This window comes from Martes martes (assembly GCF_963455335.1).
Source record: "Martes martes genome assembly, chromosome: 1".
Taxonomy (NCBI): domain Eukaryota; kingdom Metazoa; phylum Chordata; class Mammalia; order Carnivora; family Mustelidae; genus Martes; species Martes martes.
Window position 1 is genome coordinate 214,133,748 of NC_137888.1, and position 26,019 is coordinate 214,159,766.

General features: G+C 60.3%; 1 protein-coding gene across 3 annotated transcripts in view; it reads left to right on the forward strand.

The window, feature by feature from the left end:
* Window positions 1–25,483, forward strand: part of DPP9 (dipeptidyl peptidase 9) — a 39,364-nt gene extending 13,881 nt beyond the window's left edge. The window contains exons 8-22 of one of the 3 annotated variants that reach the window (XM_080799444.1): window positions 259–372; window positions 3,257–3,385; window positions 4,474–4,535; window positions 6,243–6,343; window positions 7,749–7,926; window positions 8,100–8,262; window positions 11,670–11,749; window positions 14,333–14,485; window positions 14,910–15,045; window positions 16,671–16,816; window positions 17,771–17,917; window positions 19,386–19,538; window positions 20,191–20,333; window positions 21,876–21,987; window positions 24,451–25,483. In XM_080799444.1, coding sequence (XP_080655570.1) covers window positions 259–372; window positions 3,257–3,385; window positions 4,474–4,535; window positions 6,243–6,343; window positions 7,749–7,926; window positions 8,100–8,262; window positions 11,670–11,749; window positions 14,333–14,485; window positions 14,910–15,045; window positions 16,671–16,816; window positions 17,771–17,917; window positions 19,386–19,538; window positions 20,191–20,333; window positions 21,876–21,987; window positions 24,451–24,543 — 1,910 coding nt within the window. In that variant the 3' untranslated portion in view covers window positions 24,544–25,483. Of the gene's footprint in view, window positions 1–258; window positions 373–3,256; window positions 3,386–4,473; window positions 4,536–6,242; window positions 6,344–7,748; window positions 7,927–8,099; window positions 8,263–11,669; window positions 11,750–14,332; window positions 14,486–14,909; window positions 15,046–16,670; window positions 16,817–17,770; window positions 17,918–19,385; window positions 19,539–19,656; window positions 19,792–20,190; window positions 20,334–21,875; window positions 21,988–24,450 lie in introns of those variants that run through there. The other 2 variants (XM_080799445.1, XM_080799446.1) reach the window with 2 other exon arrangements.
* The last annotated feature ends 536 nt before the right edge of the window (window positions 25,484–26,019 follow it).

The following is a 26,019-nucleotide window of genomic DNA, read 5'->3' on the forward strand; positions in this document are numbered from 1 at the left end:
CGCCCTCTCTCTAAACCAAACCTGCTCAACCCAGGCAGCTTGGACGCTGGCCACGTCCAGAGACGACGTTAGCTGTCCCGGCTGGTTGAGGACGCTTCTGGCATCTAGTGGGTGGGGGCTGGGGACGCAGGTCAACCCCTCAGTGTGCCTGACGCCCTCACCTGTAGGATGTTGCGGCCCCAAACGTCCACAGTGCTTGGGGGCAAAGGCCTGCTCTGCCCTGTGTTCCTTACCCCATGTGTCTCCCTCCCCATCCAGGCTCGCCCAGCGTCCTCGACGACCCCAGGTCTGCAGGCGTGGCCACCTTTGTCATCCAGGAAGAATTCGACCGGTTCACTGGCTACTGGTGGTGCCCTACGGCCTCCTGGGAGGGTAGGCACCTACTTCTCTGTCCGCCTGCTTGTCTGTTCTCTGCTCTTGTCGCCTGAAACAAACTTCAGCTGCCTTCCTAGCAGTGTTAGCATCCCAGGCCATTTGCACTGCTCCGATCGGACCCCACGGCCCCGAGTGGCTCATCACCTTGGGATAGGATTTGACATTTGAATTTGGGGGGCATTGCAGTCTGCACACTGGGGACTAGCATGACAGTAACTGTCCCTGGGGCATGGATGGGCCACTGTAGGTTTAAATTAGTTCTACATGGACAGACCCTTCGGTTGTTTCGAGGTTTTGGTTTTCCCTTTGCTTTGTGTTCTGAACAGCGCCACAGTGAACATCTTGGTGTATCTCTCCTGACCTTCTGGGAGGTTCTCAGTGGTTCTTTTTTTTTATTTTATTTTTTATTTTTTTTTTTATTTTTTAAAGATTTTATTTATTTATTTGACAGACAGATCACAAGTAGGCAGAGAGGCAGGCAGAGAGACAGAGGAGGAAGCAGGCTCCCTGCTGAGCAGAGAGCCCCACGCGGGGCTTGATCCCAGGACCCCGGGATCATGACCTGAGCTGAAGGCAGAGGCTTTAACCCACTGAGCCACCCAGGCGCCCCTCTCAGTGGTTCTTAACCAGGCACAGTTCTGCTTCCAGGAGACGCTGGGTGGCGTCTGGTGACGTCTGTCATTGTCCTGCCCGGGGGCTGTGGGTTTCGAGTAGAGAGGGACCGGGGCTGCTGCTCAGCGTCCTACAGTGGCCAGGTCAGCCCTGCCCACCGAGACTGATCTGGCCCCCAGTGTCAGCTGTGCCAAGGATCCCAAATCCTGCCAGTGAGAGAGGTCGAGCAGTGAGAGAGCTGAGCCCAAGCTGCACGCGGCTTCAGTCTTGATGGGTTTTGCCAACAGCTTCTGAAGGAAGCCAGATCACGGGTCCTGGTGTCTCTCTTTCTCTGTCCACGCACTGTGGGGCTGTCTCGCTACTGGTATTCAGTCAAGCAAGACCCGTCTTCTGAGGGTGGCGGACCCGTTTCTGGGATGTGTGCCAGTGGCGTCAGACCCGGGGGTGCTGCTGATTGACTTCTCCGTGGCCTTGGAGCCTCAGGGAGGTTCAGTGGGGCGCACGGCCGTGACAGAGCCCTGTCCGCCACACTCTGCTGCCCTGGGTTCAGCTCACCTCATCCTTACGCTGACTGAAAAGGAAGACTTCACAGTCCTAAGCGTCAGTAGAAGCAAGACACTGAATCCCGTGCTGGAAAGCAGCCACCACCACACAAATTGAAGTCGGCTCCCAGGAAAAGGAGGGGTCGCTGGCGTCAGAGAGGCACCAGAGGTGCGCAGAGGCCGCGGGGAGCCGGGCGGGCTCGCCGCTAATGGGGCCAACGCCGTGCCCTCTCTTTGCGGCTGGCCCGCGGTCATCACGCACCCCTGTGGTCCGCGCCTCTGGAACAAGGGCCCTGCGCTTGGTCATTCAGCCCGTGACTCCCTGCGGGCCGGAAGCCTGATACCGCTTTCTCCTGGGCAGTGAGGCGAGGGCACTGGCCAAGAGCAGGCTGTCTCCCTCGCGCTTCTGTCACCAGGGCCGTCCGGGCCACTGTGGCGTGTTGAGCAGCGTCCCTGGCCTCTACCTGACGTGTCACTCGAGTTCAGTGTCCTGCGACAACCACGCAGGACGGCCCCTAGCTGAGATCCACTGGCCTCGATGGTCTCACAGGTCCTCTCTGCTCTGCTGGCGGAGCTCAAAAACGCTTTTAAGGGAGCCCCTCAAATGCTATAGCCATCAGCCCCCCCCCCCGATGTCCCTCTGCCAGACCTCACAGCCCCTGTTCTCTCTTATATGGAGGAACAGGGCTTTTCTTAGGTCACGGCAACACAAGAGTGCGTGAGTTTGAGGGCCAAGAATCCGCCCTGCGGAGCCGACAAAGAATCCTGGGCGCTGGCTTTGAGCGGCTGTTCCCAGACCACGTGGCCTCAGGCCAGCCCTGCAGCCCGTCTGGGGCTCCACTGGGTGGGGTCGGGCCACTGGTTCTGGAGGCATCCGTGGTCCATCCATTGGGAGTCGTAGGTGAGGGTACTGGGAACTGTAGACGGGGACCCTTTGCCACAGCCTCAGAAGGAATGGCCACGGGCTCCCTCCCCGTGACGTCAGCACCCAGGCCTGCATTCCAGTCTGAGCTGTCACCACCCCATGATTCATGTGCTATTTGTCATGGTTTTTATCCTAAGCCTTCTGGGGCCGCGCCCCACGTGCTGCCCTGCGCGGGCTGCCGGAGCAAAGCCGCACGGCTGGGCTAGCTCAGCAGTAGCCTTTACTGTCGCCGTCCTGGAGGGGGCGGGGCTGGGTGTCAGGGCATGGGCAGGGCGGGCTGCCCCCGAGGCCGCCCTGCTTGGTGAGCACACGGCTGTCTTTTCCCCGCGTCCCTACATGCTCGTCCCTCTGCGTGTCTGTGGCCTCATCCCTTGTTACGAGGTCTCCAGTCCCGTTGGTCCGGGGCCATCCTGACAACCTCGTCTTAACTTGGTCGCCTCTCTAAAGCCCCGTCCCCCAGTCCAGCCCCATTCTGACGTTCTGGGGGCTCCCAGCACAGGACTTCAGTGTGGACGTGGTTCAGCCCTTAAGACCCCCGTAGGGCCACCTCCCATGACACTGTGTGCTGGTACCGGCTCCCTTGTCATCCCCCTTGTCAGGGTCAGGAAACGGGCCCCTGGATGAGACGTGACAGGGGTTATGGTCTAGTAAGCCGGGGACCCGGGGTCCTAGCCCTAAGCCTCATGGTCTCGGTCTGGGCCCTGCCGTGGTGGAGCTGAGTGGCCCGAGGGTGGAGGAGGAGGGCGGGGGGCGGCAGCCACGGTGCGGGGCACCCCCGGCAGCCTCTGCTACCCCTTCCCAGGTTCAGACGGCTGCAAGACGCTCCGGATCCTGTACGAGGAGGTTGATGAGTCCGAGGTGGAGATCATCCACGTGCCTTCACCCGCGCTAGAAGAAAGGAAGACGGACTCCTACCGATACCCCAGGACAGGTGAGGGCGGGGGCAGCAGTCTGAGCCTCGCAGAGGAGGCATGCTCCGACCGGGATGCCCCACAGGACCCAGAGAAGCAGGTGGGGTCGAGAACAATGCCAGGACCAGGGCCACGATGGATGGTACCCGCTCTCTGCCTCGGGGCTCAGGAGACCCGGGGATGGGGGCGCAGTGCAGGCCCCATCCAAGGTCATGTCAGACCCTTGTCACATCGTGAGAACACAGATTCAAGTCTGCCCCGTTTCTCAAGAGGCCCAAAATCCCAATTTCTTCAGGAAACAGCTACCCCTTAAACATTCTTTCAGTTCTTTAAAATTGCTTAGTGATTTGCACACAGCACACACACGGGCCAGGTTCAGGTTGGTTTTGACCTCCCCGGAAGTATGCGGCAAGCACTTGTTACGTGTCGTGCCCAATAGAGCCTTCCAGTGGCGTCTGCACCCACTGCTATAAGTGGGAGATGGCAGCTTTCCCGTGCCCCCTCCCACCACGGGGCCAATGGGAGAGCTGACGCTCAGATGCCCCCGGCCAGGCGCTGGGGCCATGTGGGCCAGTCTTGGGACTAGCCACAGAAACAGCTGGAGCCTGGCCCCGGCGCATCTCTGGAAAGTGCCGTTTGGTCATCCCAGCCAGCCAGTCACCTGCCTCCCGACAGCTCGTGGGGGACAGGCACATTTCTGCGTCATTGATGCTTCTGTTGCAGTTGTGTCCTGTCTCGGCCACCAACTGTCAAGCTCTCCGAGGCAGGGAGGCGCGCTCCTTATGTCCCTGTCCCTGCACAACCCACCTTCCCCACCCCTGCACAGTCTCATGTTCTTAAGTGGGAAAGACAGTTATCATAGCACTGTCGGGAACAAGGTCCAGGTCCAAAGTCAGAGGGGCCTGCCTGAGGGACTTTGTGCCTGGACGAGAGGGGTGACTCACGCACCCACGTAGGGACCTTTGGACACCCAGTCCCTTTCTACCCCTCCCTTGCACACGGGCTTGGTGGCCTTGCTGGGGCACCGCCCTGCACCTCCACCCCAGACACCTGCTCTGAGCGCTCGTGGGCGACGCCTGGCGGACTCACCTCCTTCTCATTTCTGCAGGCAGCAAGAATCCCAAGATCGCCTTGAAGCTGGCCGAGTTTCAGACTGATGGCCAGGGCAAGGTGAGAGTGGCCAGGGTGCCCGGGAGAAGCTTCTGGGTCGAGGAGAGGAGGGGCCGGGGGAGGTGTTAGACGTGGGTGGACGGTTGGGTGGCATCAGCAAGGCCACTACCCCCTTTCCGAGGGCAGGTACTCTCCGTGGCCAGCCGAACCCAACAAGGCACTGCCTGAGCCTTGGTCTCAGGAGCGGTGAGCCCGGCCTCCCCCGTCTCCACTCTTGGCGGCCGTGCTGATGAGCTCCTTTGAGCAGAAGGTCCCATGAGGGTTTCCAGAACAGAGAGCTCTGTTGGGTGGTCATCTGGAGGACTCGACCTCCGACCCGGCCACTCCCCCACCCACCCCCCAGCGTTTGGGCAGATCCTCACATAGAACTCAATGGGACCTGTCAGTGCTCCGTGCGCTTCTCTCTGTCATCTGGGGTCGGGACAAGTGTCTGCATCACCCAGGGAGCACTTGGTCAGGACCCCACAGCCTGGAGGGCGGGAGAGGCCATGACCGTGAAGGATGCGGGGCCTGGAAAGGGAAACAGCCCCACGCCAGAGTTTAGAGCACGCAGATAAGCTGAGGACACTCTTGCACATTTTTGTCAGAATGACTTCTGTTTTGTTTTTTTTTTAAATATTTTGTTTATTTATTTGACAGAGATCACAAGTAGGCAGAGAGGCAGGGAGAGAGAGGGGGGGAAGCAGGATTCCCGCTGAGCAGAGAGCCCGATGCGGGGCTCGATCCCAGGACTCTGGGATCATGACCTGAGCTGAAGGCAGACGTTTAACCCACTGAGCCACCCAGGCGCCCGGTCAGAATGACTTCTCATGTGAGGTTTCAGAACAAACCAGAAGCTACCCTTATTTTCATGACTTGGATTTGGAGTGATGCGGCCCTAACCCAAGCCTTCCTCCACTGTTCCCCCGAACGTTCCGGCAGGTGGGACACACACCTCACACCAGCTGGCTTGGTGGAACATCTCCCAGCTCTCGCAGGGGGTGTGTGTCCTGGCAGGCGAGCTGGGTCCTGAGGTGGGCGTGGCTGGTACCCCCTGGGGACCGGGCGCTGGGAGGATGCTGGGGCAGGGGCCACGCTGAGGCCCTGCCTGCCTTTCTCCCCTAGGCCCTCTGGAGGCCAAGGCCTTGCCCCCCGCCCCCCACCCCCACCCCGAGCCTCCAGGAAGCTGCAGCGGCTGCAGGTCCCTGTCACCCAGGGCTGCCCGGCTCTGCGGTCACGGTCCAGACCAGAACCCCTTTGGTTCCAGCCCACCAGCTGTTGTAACCGAGTACGGCGTCCTGGGGGCTTAAACAACAAAAGCGTCCGGTCTCCCAGCTCTGGAGGCTGAAAGTCTGATAGGGTGATGTGGGCAGGGCTGGCTCCTCCGGAGCCGGTGAGGGAGAGGCTGCTCCCAGCCTCTCTCCTTGCCTTGTCGATGGCTGCCTTCTCCCTGCAGGAGCCATCGCTGCCTGTGCGGCCCCGGAGCCCGCATCTCCCCCTTATAAAACACCCCTTTTTTGGGATTGGGGCCACCTTATTCCGGTACCACTTAGACCGATGACTGCGGCAACCACCCTCTTTCGGAATCCAGCCCCATTCGGAGGCACCAGGAGTCAGGACTCCGACGCAGGGGTTCAGCGGACACCGTGTCCGCTCCGGAAGCACCTGCCTCCATCTGGGCAGCGTGTGGGCAGGTCAGAGTGTGACCCGACTCTGCTTGCCCTTTAGATCGTGGCCACGCAGGAGAAGGAGCTGGTGCAGCCGTTCAGCACGCTCTTCCCCAAGGTGGAGTACATCGCCAGGGCCGGGTGGACCCGGGACGGCAAGTAGTGAGTGTCGCCGGCAGGACACGGAGGGCTCTCCCTGTCGCTCACGTGGTGACCGTCCTGCCACGGCGAGGACACGCCTCTCTGAACAGGGCCACAGACCGCTGCCCGCGGGCCCCATCCGGCACCGCGCCTGGTTTTGTTCAGCGCATGAGCCGAGAACAGCTTTCGTGCTTCTGAATGAATGGGGTAAAAAAAAAAATCTGAAGGCAGAGAGCATTTCATCGCACATGAAAGGGATATGAACGGCACGTTTCAGTGCCCATAAATCAGGTTTTCTGGGCACGTGGCCACACACCTTTGTGAATGGGTCGTCTGCAGCGGCTTTCACGCTCGGTCGGCGGAGCTGGCCGTTGCCCAAGAGAGCGCGTGGCCCAGAGAGCCAAGCTGTCCGCCCGCGGGCCCTTTGCTAGACGGAGTGCGCTCCTCCGGCGGCCCGCGCGGCTCAGAGCCTGGACGGAGGCTCCGTGCCGTTGGCAGGCTGCGGGCTCTCATGGGCACGCACGTCCCCGTGGCGTCCCTCGCCAGCGTGGTCTCTGTTGCTGTCTCTTCATGCCGAGGTCCAGGTTTCCCACCTGTGGGACTAACAGGCCGCCGTGGTAAACCTGTCCATTTTTTAAAAAGATTTTATTTATTTATCTGACAGATGGAGATCACAAGCAGGCAGAGAGGCAGGCAGAGAGAGAGGGGGAAGCAGGCTCCCCACTGAGCAGAGAGCCCGATGCGGGGCTCGATCCCAGGACCCTAAAATCATGACCTGAGCCCAAGGCAGAGGCTTAACCCACTGAGCCACCCAGGCGCCCCTACCAAAGCAGCTGTTCTGAGGATAGAACATAATGACAAAGGAGCTCCCAAACCGGATTTTTTTAAGCAATCTACACCAGCATGGGGCTCTAACTCCTGACCCCGAGATCGAGAGCCACCCTCTCCACCGGCCGAGCCAGCCAGCTGCCCGAACCCCAACCAACAGGATTTTTTTTTAAGTTGCCCTTCGCTTCCATCTCAGGTCCTTAAGAATTCATGTTATTCAACAGAATAAACAATTTATTTCCCACAAAGAGAAAGAACGAAAGAACATTGATCGTTCGGAGCAAAACGGGAAGTAAAGAACCACGTATGTGGCAGAAATTGGCAGACGTTTTTGAAATGCTACTCTAAGGTCTGATGATACGGCATGTTTCCAGAATACTCGGGTTATAGAGCCCCGTCACCCCCGGGCTCCCCCGAGGGCATGTGCTGGCCAGGAAACCTTTGTGTGCTACGGGCTCACTAGGTCAAGGGCATAGTATGTTAGCAAAGGAGGAATGGCTCTGGGCCCACATAAGTTTGGGGAGGGAGGCGTCTGTCACCCAGCTTCCCCCTGCTGGGGCCCTGAGGCCTTCACCGTCTCTCCCTCTTGCTCTCTCAGCGCCTGGGCTATGTTCCTGGATCGGCCCCAGCAGCGGCTTCAGCTCGTCCTGCTGCCCCCGGCCCTGTTCATCCCCGTTACCGAGAGTGCGGAGGAGCGGTTGGCCTTCGCCAGAGCAGTGCCCAGGAACGTCCAGCCGCACGTCGTGTATGAGGAGGTCACCGATGTGTGGATCAACGTAAGGGTGGGGAGCTGCTGGGTGTGCACCCCACCCGGGCCCCCAGATCCCCAGTTGGGGCAGGGCTGGGGCAGGCGGGGATCCCTGGGGGGGCCGTGTTTGTCCTCCACATGAGACCAGCCAACTCTCAGAGCCCCACCTGCTCATGCCTCTTCTCTCTCCTTCCCGGACAGGTTCATGACATCTTCTATCCCTTCCCCCAGTCAGAGGGAGAGGATGAGCTCTGCTTCATTCGTGCCAACGAGTGCAAGACTGGCTTCTGCCACTTGTACAGGGTCACCGCCATCTTAAAGCCCAGTGGCTACGACTGGAGTGAGCCTCTCAGCCCTGGGGAAGGTGAGCAAAGCCTGACTAACACCATCGCTCACCCAGGCAGCCGTCTGTGGCTCAGGGCACTGCTTACTCACTGACCCCACCCTGTGACCAGTCCCATGAGGGAGGGGCAGGATGAGGAAAAAGCTCGCCTTTCCCGAACACCCCTCACAGCCTGGCGAGGTTATTAGAGGCAACTGTTCATCCAGTCAGTGTTATCTGTGTAGCACCTGCTACGCACCAGGCCCATCTCGCACCAGGGGTTAGCACACCACTGCCACGGATCAAATCCGGCCCATCATTTACTTTTGTAAATAAAGTTTTATTGGCACATGGTCACGCTCATTCTTTTACAGAGTGTCTGTGGCTGATTTCATGCCACAATGACAGAGTTGAGTAGTGTGACAGCAGTGTGACATCTAGCTTGCAAAGCTGAAAATGTTGGTTGTCTGACCCTTTATAGGGAATGTGGCCAACCCCTGCTCTAGGTGCCAGGGATGTGATTACACAGAAAGGGAAATCCCTGCCCTCCCGGAACTCTCTAGTGGAAGACGTGGGCAAGAATCCAAAAACAATCGAGAGTAATGAGTGTGGTGGCAGATGCAGCAGGACAAGAGGCTGCAGAGTGAGGGGCCTTCTTTCTAGGATGGGAGGTCAGGGGACATCTGTGGATAGTGTGTTATGAAGCAGAAACCCGGAACAGGTGGCAGAGGCAGCCCCACAGATCATTCCAGGTTGAGGGCACAGCCTGTGCAAAGGTCCTGTGGCAGTAGCTGCCTGACGTGTTGGAAGAGCAGAGAAGAGACCATTGTGGCTGGAGCAGAGTGAGTGAGGGGGAGAGACGGAGGAGGGGAGGGCAGAGAGGGGACGGGGCGGCTGATGTGGGGTGTCGGGGGCCTCAGGGAGGACTTGGGCTTTTACCATTGATCTTATATCAGTTTAAAGCCATCCCTAGGGTTGTTGTGTGGAGTACAGCTGAGGTGCAAGGAGAGGTGACAGGGATGGGTCATGGCAGCAGGCTGGACTGACCCAGGTGGATTTGATGCTGGATGAACTTTGACCTCCGAGTCACCGCGGTGTGGTGGTGGATCGGATGGAGAGAGAGAGAAGGAGGAAAGACACAGGTGCCTGGAGGGATTTTGGAGGGTCAGTGTGAGACAGGAAGACCCGGGAGGGTCTAGTTGGGGTTTGGACATGTTCACGTGGCAGTGCCCAGAAGTGGCTGTGCTGCGCGGGTGGGTCCACATGCCCGAAGTTCCGGGGAGCGGAACGCATGCGCAGTGGGCGTGTGGGCGTCCTCACACAGACGGCGTCTCAGCCTTGGGACAGGACGGAGCAGCAAAAGGTCGGGTCTGGGCGGGGAAGCAGTGTGGGCTGCGAGCCAGCCCGGGGCCCCTCAGGCTCTCCCCCACGAGCACTACGGACCCCGGGCCAGCTTGTCTTCAGTGGGGGCGTCCCGGGCTTCGAGCAGTACTCCCTGACCCCCACCCACTCAGTGCCAGGAGCACCCAGGATCATGACAGCCCCAGATGTCCCCAGACATCGCCCTGTGTCCCCTGGGGCCAGATCGCCCCCAGGGGAGCCCCACAGTTCAGAGGCAGCCCGCCAACAAGCCTGAGGCAGTGCCGCGCAGGGCACGGAGAGCCCGAGGTGTCAGGGAGCCGAGCCAGGGGCAGGAACAGGCGAAGCCATAAGCTGATGGGGGTTGAGGAAGACAGGGACAGAAGAGCGACTGCCCTCTCAGGGTGTTGCCACCGCCGTCACCTGGGTGGCCTGCAGTCAGCACAGGCCGGCTAGGCCATCTCCAAGGCAGCTTTTTCTGTGGCTCTCCGGCATTGTGCTTTCCCGTTTGTCTGTCTGACTTGGCCGGACCACCTGATCTTACCTCAGGAGACCTCACTGGGCGCATCCTCGTCGCAGCCTCTCGTGGCCGCGGGGTGGAGCTTGTGGCAGGTGCCCCTCCGGCCTCTGTGGTGGGCGCCCCAGGCTTCCCACCTGCCCTCCCCGCTTGCACTTCCCGGCATGTGGCTCAAGGCCTGCTAGGTGCCAACTGGATGGCCGAGAAGGCGAGACCTTGGTCGCTTTGGACCAAAAGGCATGCGTTCGTTAGAGGTGCCATGGGCGGGCCTGGGGGAGGAGGAGGAGGGTCAGGAGCCTGGAGGACCGGCAAGACGCGGGAACAGCACTGGCAGGAGCGGTGTGTCCGGGCCGCATGGGGTGTCCTTCGCAGCAGAGGGCCCCTTGAGAGAGAGAGAGAGAGAGAGAGAGAGAGAGGGCCGAGCAGGCATGGTCGGCAACCCCTCCACAGAAAGGTGCCAGCTTGTACCCGGAGGGCTGAGTGACCAAGGCCGCAAGGGGGGAGCGCCCCAGGTCCTCCCAGTGGGGCAGGAGGACGGAGCAGGTGCAGGGCTGTTAACGGTAGTCCCGTGCGGCTCTGCTGCCCCTGCCCCTTCTGTAGGCGCCACCGAGAACGGCCCTGGTAAGATTTGAATGAGCGCCCTCCCCGGCAGCACACTCTAGAGCTGGACCGATACAGAGAAGATGAGCGGGCCTCGGTGCGAGGGCGACACGCAAACTGGCGAAGCTTTCCAGGTTAAAAAGCAAAAGATCTGGACGAGTGACCAGTCGGCTGTGTCCGGCCTCCATGGGAGTGAGGGACACAGGAGGAGCCTTTCTCCCTCCCAGACCCAGCTGTGCCCAGAATGAAACAGCCGTCACTCGTAAACTGTCTCAATAAATTTGGAACGCGTGCCAGCAGGCTTCCCGTAATTATTTACCTGGCGGAAATTCAAAAGTGAGATCTACCCCAAAACATCCAAAAAGTATGTCATAAGAACTCAGCCGAGCTTTTGCTCAGCCAAAGTAGGGGTTTTTTGTTTGTTTGTTTGTTTTTAAAGATTTTTTTAATTTGTCAGAGAAAGAGCGCATGCACAAGCGGGAAGCAGCAGAGGGAGAAGCAGACTCCCAGAGGGAGAAGCAGGGAGCCGGATGTGGGACCCGATCCCAGGACTCAGATCATGACCTGAGCCGAAGGCAGACGTTTAACCCACTGAGCCACCCAGGCGCCCCTCAGCCATAGTGGTTTTAACCAAGATCTGGTTCTCCACAGTCCAGACTTGTGCTGAGAGGTCACAGGTCGCGAGCCCAGAAGTTGATGGTTGGCCTCTGCGGGGTTCTAAAACCCATGCTTCCAATATGAACACAGCTGTCTGGTTTTCCCTGGGAGATGCCGGAACCTGCACACAGCCTCCGTGGCGGGTCCCTGCTCTGTTCCATGGCTGGGGCTCAGCCAGCTCACTCTCGTCTCCCACCTGGCCCGGCTCGCGGGGCTCTGGGACAAGTTCGCTCAGGTGGAATTTGGCCTCAGGGCCTTTGAGTCCCCTTCACGCCTGCCTGGGGCCCCCTTCACCTCTTCCTTTCCTTACTTCCAGATGAATTTAAATGCCCCATCAAGGAGGAGATCGCGCTGACTAGCGGTGAATGGGAGGTTTTGGCAAGGCACGGCTCCAAGGTACCAGAATCTCTTTGCAACCCTCCCCGCCTGCCCTGCACGCACGCTTGTACGCGCACACGTGCATAGACACGTGCGTACGCTCGCTCCAGCTTCCCTGCAGACGCGTGTGCCTGTGGCTTCTCTCTTCCCTCCTGGCTGCGCCTGCCTCCTGCTCTGCTCCCCTCAGCTCCGTCCACTGCTCCAGCACGCCCAGGGCCACAGGGCTCTGGCCAGCTGGAGACAAGCCCAGTCTGGGACGTGGGGGCTGCTCTGTGCACCTGCTGCATTCCCGTAGCCTTCTCCTGCTCCATGAAATCACCTCTCCCTGGGAAAGCACTTGATGAGACAGTTTGCCTACCGTGGGATTGTCCTGCGGCATCCTATGGCCCTGCCCCAGTGTCTGTCCCTGGGAGGTTTGGGGACAAAGACGCAGCTGCAGAGACAAGTGGTGTATCTTCCACTCGCCCAAGTGAACAAGCATAAAACGCGGCAAGACTTGCCTCTGACGAGAGCTTCTTCACCAGGGTCCAATTCTACAAAATTCCAAATTTTATGGCGTGAGCTCTTAATCAGACTTCCCAGATCCCTACCTCACACCAGCATAAATGCCTCCTGGACCAAAGACAGACATGAGAGACGTTAGCATGCATCCAGGCGCGCGTGCGTCCCAGAGCTGCTCATGCAGGGGAAATAGTGGTCAGTACACACTTGATTGAGCCCACGAGGAGGGACAGCGGTAGGTCCAGGTGGCACACCTGACTCGGACCAGAAGCAAGGTGTCAGATCTCACGCTCACCTCCCGCATGTGAGGCGAGTTGAAGGTTAGGGTACCAGAAGGTTGAAGGTTGCCTCCTCGTTTGCTTTGCTCTGGTGGATTCTTGCTAAGAGGTGCCCCCGCGCCTCCAGTCCCTCTCCCTCAGGACTGCTCACGTCGAGGCGTCCTGGGCACTGTGGGGTGGCAAGAGCCTCCCCGGCCCCATTCATCCCAGATGTGACAGCCACAGATGTCCCCAGATGTTGCTACATGTCCCCGGGAGAGGAGGGGGCAGGACCGCCCTGATGAGGACCCTGCTTTAAAGAAACCCAAAGCCCCCAGCATAGCGTCTGGCAGACCTGCCAGCTGGAATTTTCCCCTTTTGCCACCGCGTATACCTTGCGGCCCTCGCATACCTGGGTTTTTAACCCAGACAGTTTAAAAAAAAAAAAAAAAAGCTATTTTATTTTTATTGTTAGCTGACATCTCGCTGACAGTACAGCAGCATGTTCAAGGTTACAAAGGGAAAGACTGGCCTCTCATGTCCCCTCCAGAGGCTGTGGGCACCGGCAGAGCATGGGTGTGAGCCGTCTGCACTATTTGGGGGCCTCGGGGGTGTGGGAGATCCAGGCGCCCAGGGAGCACCTCCTTCCATGTGTGCATCTTCTCCCATGGTCCTGGTGACAAAACTGGCCAGTGACTATGCACGGCTGGGGGTCTATTTCTAGAAAACCTGCGTTTATTTGAAAAGGACGGCAACAAAGGATACATCAGTGTCTGTTGTACAAAATGAACCATTCTAAGTAACCCGACATTAGGGATGCCCTCACTCCCCACCCCACCCAGGCTCCCAAAGCTTCGTCCCCTCAGAGGTGGCCGGCCGCGGCGAAAACCCCAGCGGAGTGTTTCTGTGTGCGCACATGTCCACAAGACATTAGGGTTTTTTGTTTTGTTCTTTAAAGACTTACTTAAGTCATCTCTGCACCCGGCATGGGCTCGAACCCACAACCCCGAGATCGAGAGTGGCACATTGCTCTGACTGAGCCCGCCGCACGCCCCTCCACAGGACGTTGTTTTAGAGGATTTGGAGGAGTTGGGATGTTCTTGTTTTCTTTAAGAAAATACGGGTTTATGTGGCTGCAGAGAAGTGTGCCATCATTTTGAAACCCATCTGTCATTTTGGACATTCAAGTCATCGTCCTTTTTTAACATTAAGAACACAGCATGTTTGTCCTCCCACTTGAAGTCACCCCCAGGCGGAGCCCTCACGTGCAGGTCCCCGGAGCAGAGTCGCTGCCTCAGAGAACACACCTTTAAGTGTTTGACCCCCATGTTGCCGGGTTGGCCCCAGAGAGGCAGTGAGTGGCTCTTCCGATCCCCAGAGCAGAATTCCTTCCCGCTCTCCCGAGCGCCTGGGTCAGAGGGGTGGGCTGACCCCTTGGGGACCAGGGCTCCGGGGACAGATGGGCCCTCGGGCACAGGCCAGCCCCTCTCTCAGCCTCTGTCCCAGGCACTGTGCCCTCTGCTCCGCCCTCGCAGCTCTGGGCATGCCCAGAAGGGGCTGTCTGGGGTCGGGGTTCCAATTTCAAGTCTACCTGGGGGATGCATGGTCCGCCCCTTCCCCTCCAGGTCCGAGAGGCGCTTCTCTCCCAGCTAGCTCCTCTCCGGCCGGTGTGCTACAGCCCGCTGGGGAGAGGACAAATGTCCCAGCCACAGAACTCAGGGCCCTCCCTGTGGGGGCAGGAGAAGGGCCCGCGTCCCTCCCCCAGCCACCGCGGGGGCAAAGGCACGGGAAGTCCGAGGCCCAGCTTGGGGCTGCTTCACGAGGAGCCCCTGTGCCCCCACAGATCTGGGTCAACGAGGAGACGAAGCTGGTGTACTTCCAAGGTACGAAGGACACGCCCCTGGAGCACCACCTCTACGTGGTCAGCTACGAGACGGCGGGCGAGATCGTGCGCCTCACTGCTCCCGGCTTCTCCCACAGCTGCTCCATGAGCCAGGTGGGCACCACTCTGGCACCCACCCTTAGCCTGTCAGAACATTCTAGAATATCAGGCAGTGATCATGCCCACGGCTGCTTCCAGTCCAGGTGCTGTAGAACCAGCACCCCGAGCAGGCTCTGGCGTCAGAAGGGTCTGGGTATGAGCCTGGCTCTGTCCGTTACCACTGGGGTAGGGGTGTAGGGGGTCCCTGGCCAGGGGACAGATTCCTCTCGGCCTCAGTTGGCGTATCTGTGAAATGGGGGCGATGGTACTAGCGCCCACCTCATGTGAGGGGAAGAGTTTCGAAGTTCAAAGGAGTGAGCACACGGGGCAAAGACAGTAAATAGGTTGGTGGCTGACGGGGGCAGGAGGAGCCGAAGCGGCCGGGGAGGTCGGGAAGGACGCGCGTGTTCCGGTGCTCAGCGCCCCGTCCTGCCCGCAGAACTTCGACATGTTCGTCAGCCACTACAGCAGCGTGGGCACCCCGCCCTGCGTGCACGTCTATAAGCTCAGCGGCCCCGACGACGACCCTCTGCACAAGCAGCCCCACTTCTGGGCCAGCATGATGGAGGCGGCCAGTGAGTAGCCCCCACATCCCTGGGGACCCTGGCCAAGTCTCCCCGTACCTGCCATCCCCGGGAGCCTCCACTTGCCTGTCTGTAAAATGGAATGCAGCCCCGTGAAGTGACCCTGGTGAGGAAGGGTTGTTCCGGCAGCTTCGAGGCAGCGAGGGGCCCAGGGGCCCTGCGAGCTCATCACGGACTATTACCAGTGATCCCGCCTGTCCCGTGCGCCCTGCCACTTGGGCCAGTCTCTAGTTTCCGCACTGCGGTTGACATGGCACAGAGCGACCGGCTGCCAGACCTGAGGGTCCCCGCGTGGGGCATCCTCATCCCCTTGGGCTGCTGTCTCCCAAGGGTGTCTGCGCAGGGCACATGTCCCAGTGCCTCTGGAAGGAGCTGGGGGTCGGGCACGGGCGCGGCCTTGGGGGACAGGAGGCAACTTTCCCATTTGCCCAGGAGCTTAAGGGGTGGCCCAGACTCTGCTTAGGTGACCCCAGAGTGTTTGCTGGCTGTAGAACTGTAGTCAGTCTCCCTCAAATGTGTCCCTTCTCTATGAAACGGTCCCACGGCAGGCAGTCTGTAGGATGAAAACCGAACACTCTGGACAGCGCCTAGCCCGCGGGGATCACACACTAAAAGGGACACCCTTCCCTGACCCCAGATTTGCCACTTGCTAGATTACTAGAACACTGTAGGAAATAAGGATCCCCGGCGTTTGTGGGGTGTTTTGTGGGCTTGAAGGCGTCTAGTTAGGTCATCAACCTCCGGGACCCAGTGAGAAGTCTCCAGCCAGTAGCTCACTCGGTCTGACTCTCCCCACATTACCGCAGAATGTGACAGCGCAGGAACCCTGGGCCGGGTGTTAGAGATGAAACTGAGGGAAGGGTGGGTCTTATTACCAAGACACCCCGCACAGCAAGGGGGACAAGAGTGGGAAATCCCGTGTCCTGGTGCCCAGCCCTGGGCTTCTGGGCAGGTAGAATGAGGTACCACGTCCGGAAATTGCCAGTCTTGCCATGTTTGTAGCTCACCTCCATGAGAAGTGGGCGCACACAGCCTGCGCCCCAAGCCCAGCCACTCCCGGGCATTTAGGGACTGTCCGTAGCCATGCTAGGGCTGCAACAGCCAAGCCACGTAGTTGAGACACAGAGACAGAAGTACGCATCATCTGAGCCTTTACAGAAAGCACTTGCTGCCTTCCAGCCTCCATGACCATTGACGTATTTCTTTTTAGTTGACTTTCTCTGTTTACCTAAATAAACTTTCAAGGTAATCATAAAGAAGGACATTTGCCTCATTGTCATGATTGGAAAATCAGGGTCACTTGGCAGCACTGAAGGGGACAGTCAGAAGCGGACAATAGCACTAGCTGTCACTCAGACCCCAGAGGCGTGGCCACCCCCATAGGAGATCAGATCAGCAAGTGTCGTGGGGGACCACAGCCTGCCAGGTGCACACTCGTGGGGCCGGAGTCCTTTGGGGCCCTCGGATTCTGATTTAAACCATCAGGAAGCACAGAAGATGGGGTGCCTCCCATCCCCCACCACAGCCAAGGGCCAGGCCGCGAGTGAGGGTTTCTGCCACCTGTGTCTCCCTGGTGCCCTCCGGCCCGTGAAGCCACAGTCGCTCTGTCTTCGCAGGCTGCCCCCCGGATTACGTGCCCCCAGAAATCTTCCATTTCCACACGCGGTCAGACGTGCGGCTCTACGGCATGATCTACAAGCCCCACGCCGTGCAGCCTGGGAAGAAGCACCCCACGGTCCTCTTTGTGTACGGAGGCCCCCAGGTTGGTGTCAGCCCTGCTGCCCACACCCCTCCTCCTTCATGCCAGGACTCAGGTGCCAGCCAGGCCAGAAGGAGGGTTCGTGTGAGGGGACCCCAGCCCCACTGACCACACAGGGTCCTTGGGGGCCCTCGCTCCCCTGCCTCTGGGTGTCTGTACACCCCACCTTCTCATGTAACTCCCTTCCCTTTTCACCTGCTGGTACTCCCTTGTCCCTCTGGGAAACAGCCCCAGTCCCCAGGTGTCCGTCTGGCCCACCTGCCCAGCAGTGACCCACTGTCACCCCTGGTCACATACTTGGGGACAGAGGTGACCATGGGTCCTGGGCCCTGTTCTCTGAGAAGGGGACGAGACAGGACCAGGCAGGCAGACTGGCATTTGGGTCCGTGTGAGATGGCAGTTCCTCATCTGGGGGTGTTCTGTCCCCCAGGGAACATTTGGGGATCCCCAGGAACATGTGTAGTCATCAGAGCTATGGTAGGGGCCTGGGACGGTCAGTGCTCCGTAGTAGCCGACACGGCCACCCCCAGGCCAGGGACCGATAAGGCAGCAAACATCAGTAGCGCCAAAGTGAGGGACTGTTCTAAGTCAAGTTAGTCCGAGAACAGCACCGGGGTTTGTCTGTTTTTGGAGAAAACTGCAGATAGAGAGGGGGCAGAATGGGGCTGAAAACATCAGGGACTGAGCCCAGGGAAGGGCTGGGGAGGGAGCCCGTCTCGAGCGCAGGCTTGGTGGAGGGGCCCCCCGCCTGGGCTTCTACTCCCCCATGGCTAGAAGCCTTCCAGGACTGTCCACAGCCTTCACGGCAAAGCGCGCCAGCCCCGATGAGGCTGTGAGACCCCGGGCCCTGGCCCCATGCCCTCTGGCCCCTGCAGCCCTTCCTGCCTGGCATGTCATACTGGAGTCCTCGCCACTCACCCTAAAGCTCCACGTCCCCTCCCCACTCTCCCCTCACAGGTGCAGCTGGTGAATAACTCCTTCAAAGGAATCAAGTATTTGCGGCTCAACACGCTGGCGTCCCTGGGCTACGCGGTGGTTGTGATCGATGGCAGGGGCTCGTGTCAGCGAGGGCTTCGGTTCGAAGGGGCCCTGAAAAACCAAATGGTAACATGTCTTCACAGTTTCTCGGGGCCTTCCCTGTGTGGCGAGGGGAGCCCTGGGGCTTGGGGGCAGCTCTGGAACACCTCCTCGGGGCAGTCCCAGCCAGGATGCCAGGATTAGTAGGGAAGCCTTTTGGAACCAAGGAGAATGTCCATTCTGATGCTGTGCTTTGAGCTGCACCCCATGGGGAGACAGGGATCCACCCATCCCAGTGCCTGAGGCCCAGATGAGCCAAACATATCAGTGTAGGCCCCGTCAGCAGGAAGTCCCAGTGGCTGGACCAGATGGGGACTGGTAGCTATAGAAGTGGTGGTGATGATGGTGATGATGGTGGTGGTGATGATGGTGATGGTGGTAGTGATGGTGGTGGTGATGATGATGGTGGTGATGGTGGTGATGATGATGGTGTTGGTGGTGGTGATGATGGTGGTGATGGTGATAGTGGTGGTGGTGGCGGTGATGGTGATGGCGGTGATGGTGATTGTGGTGATGATAGTGGTGATGGTGATGGTGGTGGTGATGATGATGATAATGGTGGTGGTGATGATGATGATGGTGGTGGTGATGGTGGTGATGATGGTGGTGATGGTGATGGCAGTGATGGTGATGGCGGTGATGATAGTGGTGATGGTGGTGGTGATGATGGTGATGATGGTGGTGATGATGGTGATGGTGGTGATGGTGGTGGTAATGGGAATGATGGTGGTGGTGAGGATGGAGATGGTGGTGGAGGTGATGAGAAGACGGTGGTGATGATGGGAACGATGTTGGTGAGGAAAATGGAGACAATAGTGTTGATGGGAATGATGGTGATGGTGGTGAGGATGGAGATGATGGTGGTGATGGTGGTAGGAATGGTGGCGAGGACAGAGACATGGCAGTGATGGTGGGAATGATGGTGGTGATGGTAGTGAGGATGGAGACGATGGTGGTGATGGTGGCGGAGGTGAGGAGGATGGAGACGATGGTGCTCACAGTGGGAATACTGCTGATTGTGATGGAGGTAGAGGTGGTGGTGGTGACGGTGGGAATGACGGTGGTGAGGATGGAGACAATGGTGGAGGGTGATGGTGGCAGTGAGGATGGCGGTCGTGGTGATGAGGATGACGACGGTGATGACAGCCGCTGTCCATCGAGCCTTAGCATGTTCAAGGCCTCTGAGCGCAGGATGCTCACCACCTCATTCGCCCACTGCAAAGTGGTCCTCTTCACGCTGACGTCCTAGTTTTGGGATGAGGAAACTGAGGCCCAGAAGGGGAGGTGGGACTCTTCTCCGGGTCAGCCAGGAGGTGGCAGGGCAGGACTGAAGCTGGGCCCTTCTGACCCCCCCGCCCGCCAGAGCAGGCTGGAACAGGGTCTGGAGAAAGGAGTAGCTTCTGGAACTGCTGCTGGTCCACACGGGACAGAGGGGGGACAGCAGGGCACACGCACAGAAGGAGGCCTCTGAGAGGTGCCCGGCCTCGTCCCCCAGGGCCAGGTGGAGATCGAGGACCAGGTGGAGGGCTTGCAGTTCGTGGCCGAGAAGTACGGCTTCATCGACCTGAGCCGAGTTGCCATCCACGGGTGGTCGTACGGAGGCTTCCTCTCGCTCATGGGGCTGATCCATAAGCCCCAAGTGTTCAAGGTGGGTCCCGCCCCGTCCCCCTCCTGGTTGCGGGCACCCGCCTGTGCCCCCTCGGAGCCCGCCCCCCCGGAGAGGCGTCTCGGCAGGGGCCTTGCCACGTGGCTGTTTCTCCCCGCAGCAGCCCCATGGGGCCGAGCCCCCCTCCTCATTGCCCGCCACTGCTGACCCCAGGATGGCGTCCGGCTGCACAAAACCCCGCCAGCAGCTCTCTGTGGGAGGCTGAGCCCGGGACCCCGGCCTCGGATGGGCAGAGGTGGGGCACGGTGTGAAGAGCGTCGGGGGAGGGGCCCAGGCCGGCGGCACTGTCCGGGCACCGCGGGGCGGCGATGAGGAGGAGGAGGCAGGAAGGCAGTGGGACCAGGGAGGGGCCGATCCCGGCCTGAACGCACTCGTTCAGTTCACCCGCCCTCCCTCGACAACGCACGATCCGCGGGGGACGCACGGTCTGAGGGCCCCTCCCCGCCAGCCCCCCGTGTGCATGCCCGCTCCTCACGTCCTTCTGGGGAGGCCCCGGGACCGCTGGCAGGCGAGCGAGGGCTCCTGAGACCTGACCCGTGCGTGTGTCTCTCTCTCTCTCCTCTCCTGTCCTCTCCCTCTGCTTCTCTCTCTGTCTCTGTCTCCCTGACCCCGCTCTGTCCACTGTGGCCCTCAGGTGGCCATCGCGGGCGCCCCGGTCACGGTGTGGATGGCCTACGACACAGGCTACACCGAGCGCTACATGGACGTCCCGGAGAACAACCAACTGGGCTACGAGGCGGGTTCTGTAGCTCTGCACGTGGAGAAGCTGCCCAATGAGTAAGGCCCCCACCGCCCCAGCCTGGCGGGCACCAAGGCCCCGGTTTCTCCTGCCACCACCACCCCCGGCCCCTGGCATTGCCGGGGCAGGCCGGCTGCGGCGCCTACCACATCGGCGCTTTTTCTCTGGCAGGCCCTAGGCCTCCCTGTCTGCGGCCGCCTCACACCCCCTTGAGCCCTTCCCGTGTCACTGCTGCTCACGGGAGCAGGCCGGCGCCCAGGGTGCCCTGGGAGGGAGGAGGCTCGGGCCTGCCCTCAGAATGACGGAAAGAAGGCTCTAGAGTCGCGCTGCTTTGCACACGCAGGCCTCCCTCACTCCCCAAGCACACGGCGAGCTGTGGGGCTGTCGCCTGGTCTTGAACCAGATCGGCCTGTTTTGTGAACTTTGACATGCAGTGGCTTGGAACACGGGTCCCCACGGTTGTAACATCCGGAGCCGTGGGACCGGCTGAGGCATATACCGTGTCATGCTTCGCCATCGGCCTCTTTCTCTGAAGGGAAGCGTGGTGTTGCCGCCCCCTGGTGCGGCTCCGTCTGGTGAACCGCTTTCCTGGGCCCCTGCCCTCCGCGCTGGGTTCTCCGTGCAGGCCGGCCCCGCCTGGGCCCCTCTCCCCCTCTCTCGGTGAGACCGCTCTCCGTGGGCTGGAGTGCGGCCCGGGCTCTCTGGGGACGCCTGGGGACAGCCGAGCTCGAAAACCCAGGGCTCTGGGCCTGTGCGGTCTGGTCTGGGAGCCAGGAGCCCCCATGCGGACCCTGAATGTCAGTTCACGTGGGTTCACAGCCACTGACAGACAGAGTAACTCCAACGGGACAGACGCCGACTGTCTGGTTGGCAGGGGGTCGGGGGAGACCGCTAATGTCGGGGGGTTCTGCTGGAGCTGGATAGACCTGCCGCTCCCCAACATTGTGAATCCACCAAATGCCCCGGAAGCATTCAGTTTGACATGAGGGAGTTTGAAGTTTTGTAGATTTCACCTCAATAAATCATGTTTAAAAATCAAACTTGTAGGGGCACCTGGCTGGCTCAGTCGGTTAAGTGTCCGACTCTTGATTTCAGCTCAGGTCATGATCCCCAGGCTCGTGAGGTCTCGGAGAGCCCGCTCAAGGCTCTCTCGCCCTCTCCCTCCGCCCCTCCCCCTCCTCGCTCATGCGTGCTCTCTCTGGGAAAAAAAAAAAAAAAGAATCTAATTTTTTAAAATGACAGGCTCTTGGCCACTCCTGCCACATTTTAAGTCCTCAGTAGCTGCATGTGGTGATGATGGTGGTGACTGCAATGGGTAGGGCAGGTCTAGAACATTCCATCACCCTGCAGTGCCATGGGGCAGCACTGTTCTAGAAGCTTCCCTGTGCCGCTCCGCTCCTTGCCTGGAAGGAAGTGGGGGGTCTTCAGTCCTGCTTGTCGCACTCCCAGCTTTGAGGCTTTCAGTTCTGCCCGATCAGGCGCGTGGCGCGTTGCTGAGCTGCTGCCCTGTCCCGCCTGCCGCTAGGGCCGGGCCGAGCAGAGGGTCCCACCTCAGACCCTCACCCAGCCTTGTCTTCCAGGCCCAACCGCCTGCTCATCCTGCACGGCTTCCTGGATGAGAACGTGCACTTTTTCCACACAAACTTCCTCGTCTCCCAGCTGATCCGGGCCGGAAAACCTTACCAGCTCCAGGTAGGTGGCGCCTCCCCAGGAGCCCGCAGGGGGGGAGGGGTGGAGTCACCTGCCGCTGCGCCGGCCCCTGAGGCAGGGCTCCCCCACCCCATGTCCCCACATGCAGTCAGCGATCATGTACTGGTCACTGGTGGTGCCTCAGCGCCGGGCACACTGAGGGGACAGGCCAGCACCTGCCCCCCACCCAGCTCAGCCTGGTGGAAGAAGGTCAGTGTTACAGACATTATCCCGCCCACACCATTTTACTTTAACCGGAGAAATTTGCCTGGAAGGAACGGTGCAGGGCGCTGAGAGCATCTCAGGGTCACTGGGATCAGAGAGGAGCTCCCCGAGGAGGTGACCTTGAAGGACGCTGGAGAGTAGGGGGTATCCAGCTCAGCCCGGGTATGGGACACCGGGGGGTTCAACACCAGGCACAGCAAAGTGTCGGAGGCCTCTCCTGGGACTGGAGACCGGGGTGGTTGGAGTAAGCAGAAGGGAGCTGGGGACCAAGGCAGGGCGAAGGCCAGGGCACGGCATGGGGGAGGAGGGGTGTTGGGCAAGGGGCGGGGCTTCCACCATGGGGGGCGGGTCTTGTCAGTGAGACGTGGGACCCGGGGCTTGGAGAAGGGCAGGGGTTGGAGGTGAAGGGCGGGGCTTCTGCCACAGCAGGGTTGGGCTTGTCGGTGAGACGCGGGACCTTGGTGATGAGCCAGGCTTGGAAGAGGGCAGGGGTTGGAGGGCCCGCCTCCCTTGTAGCCCTCTCCAGACAGAGACCCATGAGACCCACTAGGATGTGAGCCATATTCAGTCGTCCTAGCAGGAAAGGGGCCGGCCAAGCAGGAGAGGTGAGAGGGACAGATTTTATCACATGCTGCCAGTGTGTCTGCTTCTCAGAAGCCTCCCACACTGCCCTCAGGGGAGTGCCATGTCGCCGTTGGACAGATGGAGAAACTGTGGGTTCTCTTGGGAGAGTGTTTAGCACGCAGGGTGGAACAGGAGTCCTGTGCCCCTGCCTCCCTATGAGGAGTTGGAGGTGAGATGAGACACTCCGTTGGGGGCCGGAGCAGGGCAGCGTGTGAGGGAGGTGGGGCAGACCCCGCCTTTGGTTTCAGGTACCCTGGAACAGACGGACTGGGAGGCTGGTGGTCATGGGTCCTCCTTGTTCGCACATCACACTTGTTGTAGACCAGGCCCTGGCCTGAAGGCTGAGAGCCAGCAGGAAACCACACCGAGCCTCTCCCTGTCCTCACAGCCAACAGGGGAAGAAGTAACCAGGCAGCCAGACCCAGGGTGGTGTGAAGGGTCTCTGTACCAGGCAATGCTGGTGCCTGAGTTCAGGGGGCATGAAGCCTGGGAGGCTGCAGGGCAGGAGGACCCAGGAGACAGGGTCTGGATGCCAGACTGGCAAGTCCTTGCAGAGATTTGAGCTGGGGACAGTATGATTAGACTTGTACTTCATCTAGGGATGGATTAAAGAAGGCAAGGGAGGAGGAGGACACACCTCTGGGCCCTTGGATATATTCCAGAGTAGCGAACTGGAACAGTGGCTGTGGGCCTGCTGGCAGGGAGAGCTGAGGAACAGGCTCCCTGGCCCTGGTACCAGCCAGTCCCACCCAGCTTGAGACGAGGGTCAGGTACTTTGGGAACATGTGGAGCAGGTTTCAAGCCTGTCCCACGGGCCCCCAGGGGTCTACCTGAGACCTGGTAGGGTGCCAGAGTCCTCGTTTCATGGTCGGAGGCAAGATCTAATAAGCTCCTGTCACCGTCACCCACCGTCACTGAGCCTGGACATTGGCTCAGCCAGGTCTCGGGGACTGGGTGATTCCTTGGGGGTGGCCCTTGGCATCGAGTCCTGGGCTCCCCTCTGGGGATAATGCCCCCTCAGGTGGTGAGGGCGGACCCAGGAAACACTTGACAGAGCCTGCGGGCGGAGGACCTGCCGTGGGAGGCGGGGCAGGGCGCGGGCGGTCCTCTCTCTGCCTTTGGGTCCAAGGCGGGTGGCTCCAAAGAGCAGCACCAAGGGTCCAAAAGACTTGATGCCCCCCCCACTCCCCGCTGAGGTGGGTTCACTGTACCTCCCCAGGTCCCAGGACAGCTCCTAGCCTGGGGGGCAGAGAGGTGGGCTCCCCGATGCGCCATTCCTAATATGCCCGGGCTCTGTGTTCGGGGGACTATCTTGGCCAGCCCTGAAAAAGCCCTGGAGAGGTCCACAGTCTCCATCCGGTTTTCCAGGCTGGTGGCTGTGGTCAGGGAGGTCGTCACTTGCCCAGAGTGCACAGCAAGCGAGTTGGGGGAAGGGGAGGGCAGAGGAGGTGTGGAACCCAGGTGCCTCAATCCAGGGTGCCTGCTCTTTCCACAGCCCCCCCCCCCCAGGAGCTGCCCTGAGCTGGGGGACTGGGGGGCAGGGGCAGGATGTCCCGCAGCGATCGCCTGGGGCAGGGTCCCTCTGTGTCACCAGCCCTGCCTTCTCTGTCCGCCCAGATCTACCCCAACGAGAGACACAGCATTCGCTGCCCTGAGTCCGGCGAGCACTACGAAGTGACACTGCTGCACTTTCTACAGGAGCACCTCTGAGCCCTCGCCGCCCGCCGCACATTCAGAGCACAATGGCTTTGCCGCCGCCGCCACCCGGGAGCCGGCGGGAGGGCCCCAGTGGCCCCCGCAGCCCCGCCCGCCGGCGCGGCGCACCCTCCCACCGCCCCCGCTGGACAGCCCCCCCACCCCCCAGCCTCTGCCTTCGCTGCCCCCGCGCCTTTTCTCCTTTTTGTAACGCTCCTGGGTTTTTTGCCTGCTGCTTCTCGGTTGCCAGGACGGAGAGAGGAGCCCCACATCCAAGAGGCACTTCCTCAGGCCATCCCCCTCCCCTCTATGTTGTCCGGGAGCTGGAGCCTCAACTCCACCGGGAACCCCCCCGGGGGGGGCGGGGACCCCGCGGACACCGGGCGGGGCCGGGCCTCCTCCCCGCCCCGCAGCGGCCCGCACGGAAGCATGCGTTCGCCTTTCCTTCCAGATCCGCCCCCCGTCCGAGTGTGTTTTGTTTGGGGGGGGCGTTTTTGATGATTATTTAAAAGACAAAGCAAAGGCGGCCTAAACCTACAATGGGGTCCGCCACCGGCCACGAGTTCCAGCCAGCACCTGTGGGGGTGGGGGGGGCGGCCCTTCTTCCAAGTCCGGCGGGGGCGGTGCGCAGCGGGCCCCGAGCCTCCCGCCGGCCCCTGAGCGTTCAGCCGGCTCTGAAGCGCCCCGCCCGCGCGCTCCGGGGGCTCGGCCTTGGCAGTGGACCCTTCCCCGCCTCAGGGTTATCCTTATTCCTGCCTCTTCCTCCCTGCCAAGCGTTCTGCCGGGGGGGCGGGCGAAAAGAAAAACAGAAAAGAAGCAAAAACAAAAAAAACCCCACCAGAAACGAACCACCTCTACATATTATGGAAAGAAAATATTTTTGTCGATTCTTATTCTTTTATAATTATGCGTGTAAGAAGTGGACTCAGTAAACGATTCCAGATGGACGCGCCGAGGCCTGCCTGAGGTTCCTTTCAAGCCTGGGGCTGGGGCTGGGGGTTCCTCCCACCGGCGGGGTCCTGGGAGGCGCCAGAGCTGGGAGATGGCCCGCCCCTCATCAGAGGGTCCCAGGGAGGACCGTTCTGGGATGCAGCCCCTGTGTGTCCCTCCAGGGACCCAGCCCGTGGCGTCCTGGGCGGCCCGTCCAGCCCACAGGCTTCCTCGTAACAGCTCCAGCCAAGGTGCATAGCCTTCTGGCCCGTTACTCGACCCTGGATGCCTTCACTTACCTAGTATCTGACCAGAGGCCTGACTCCATGGTTCCGGGCTCAGGAGGGCAGGCCATTCCCCTCTTCCAGGCTGTCCCAGCAGCAGAGACCTGGGGAGAGCTGAGGCCAGCTGCACGCTGGTATAACTTGAGTTCCCAACAGCAGGATGGCCTCTCCTGGCACCTTCACCCTCTCCCGACTTGGGGAAGTCCCGCTTTTATTTTTAATGGCTTAAGTTAAGCCATAGCACAAAAGGATACACAGAGAAAAGACGACTTCCCTC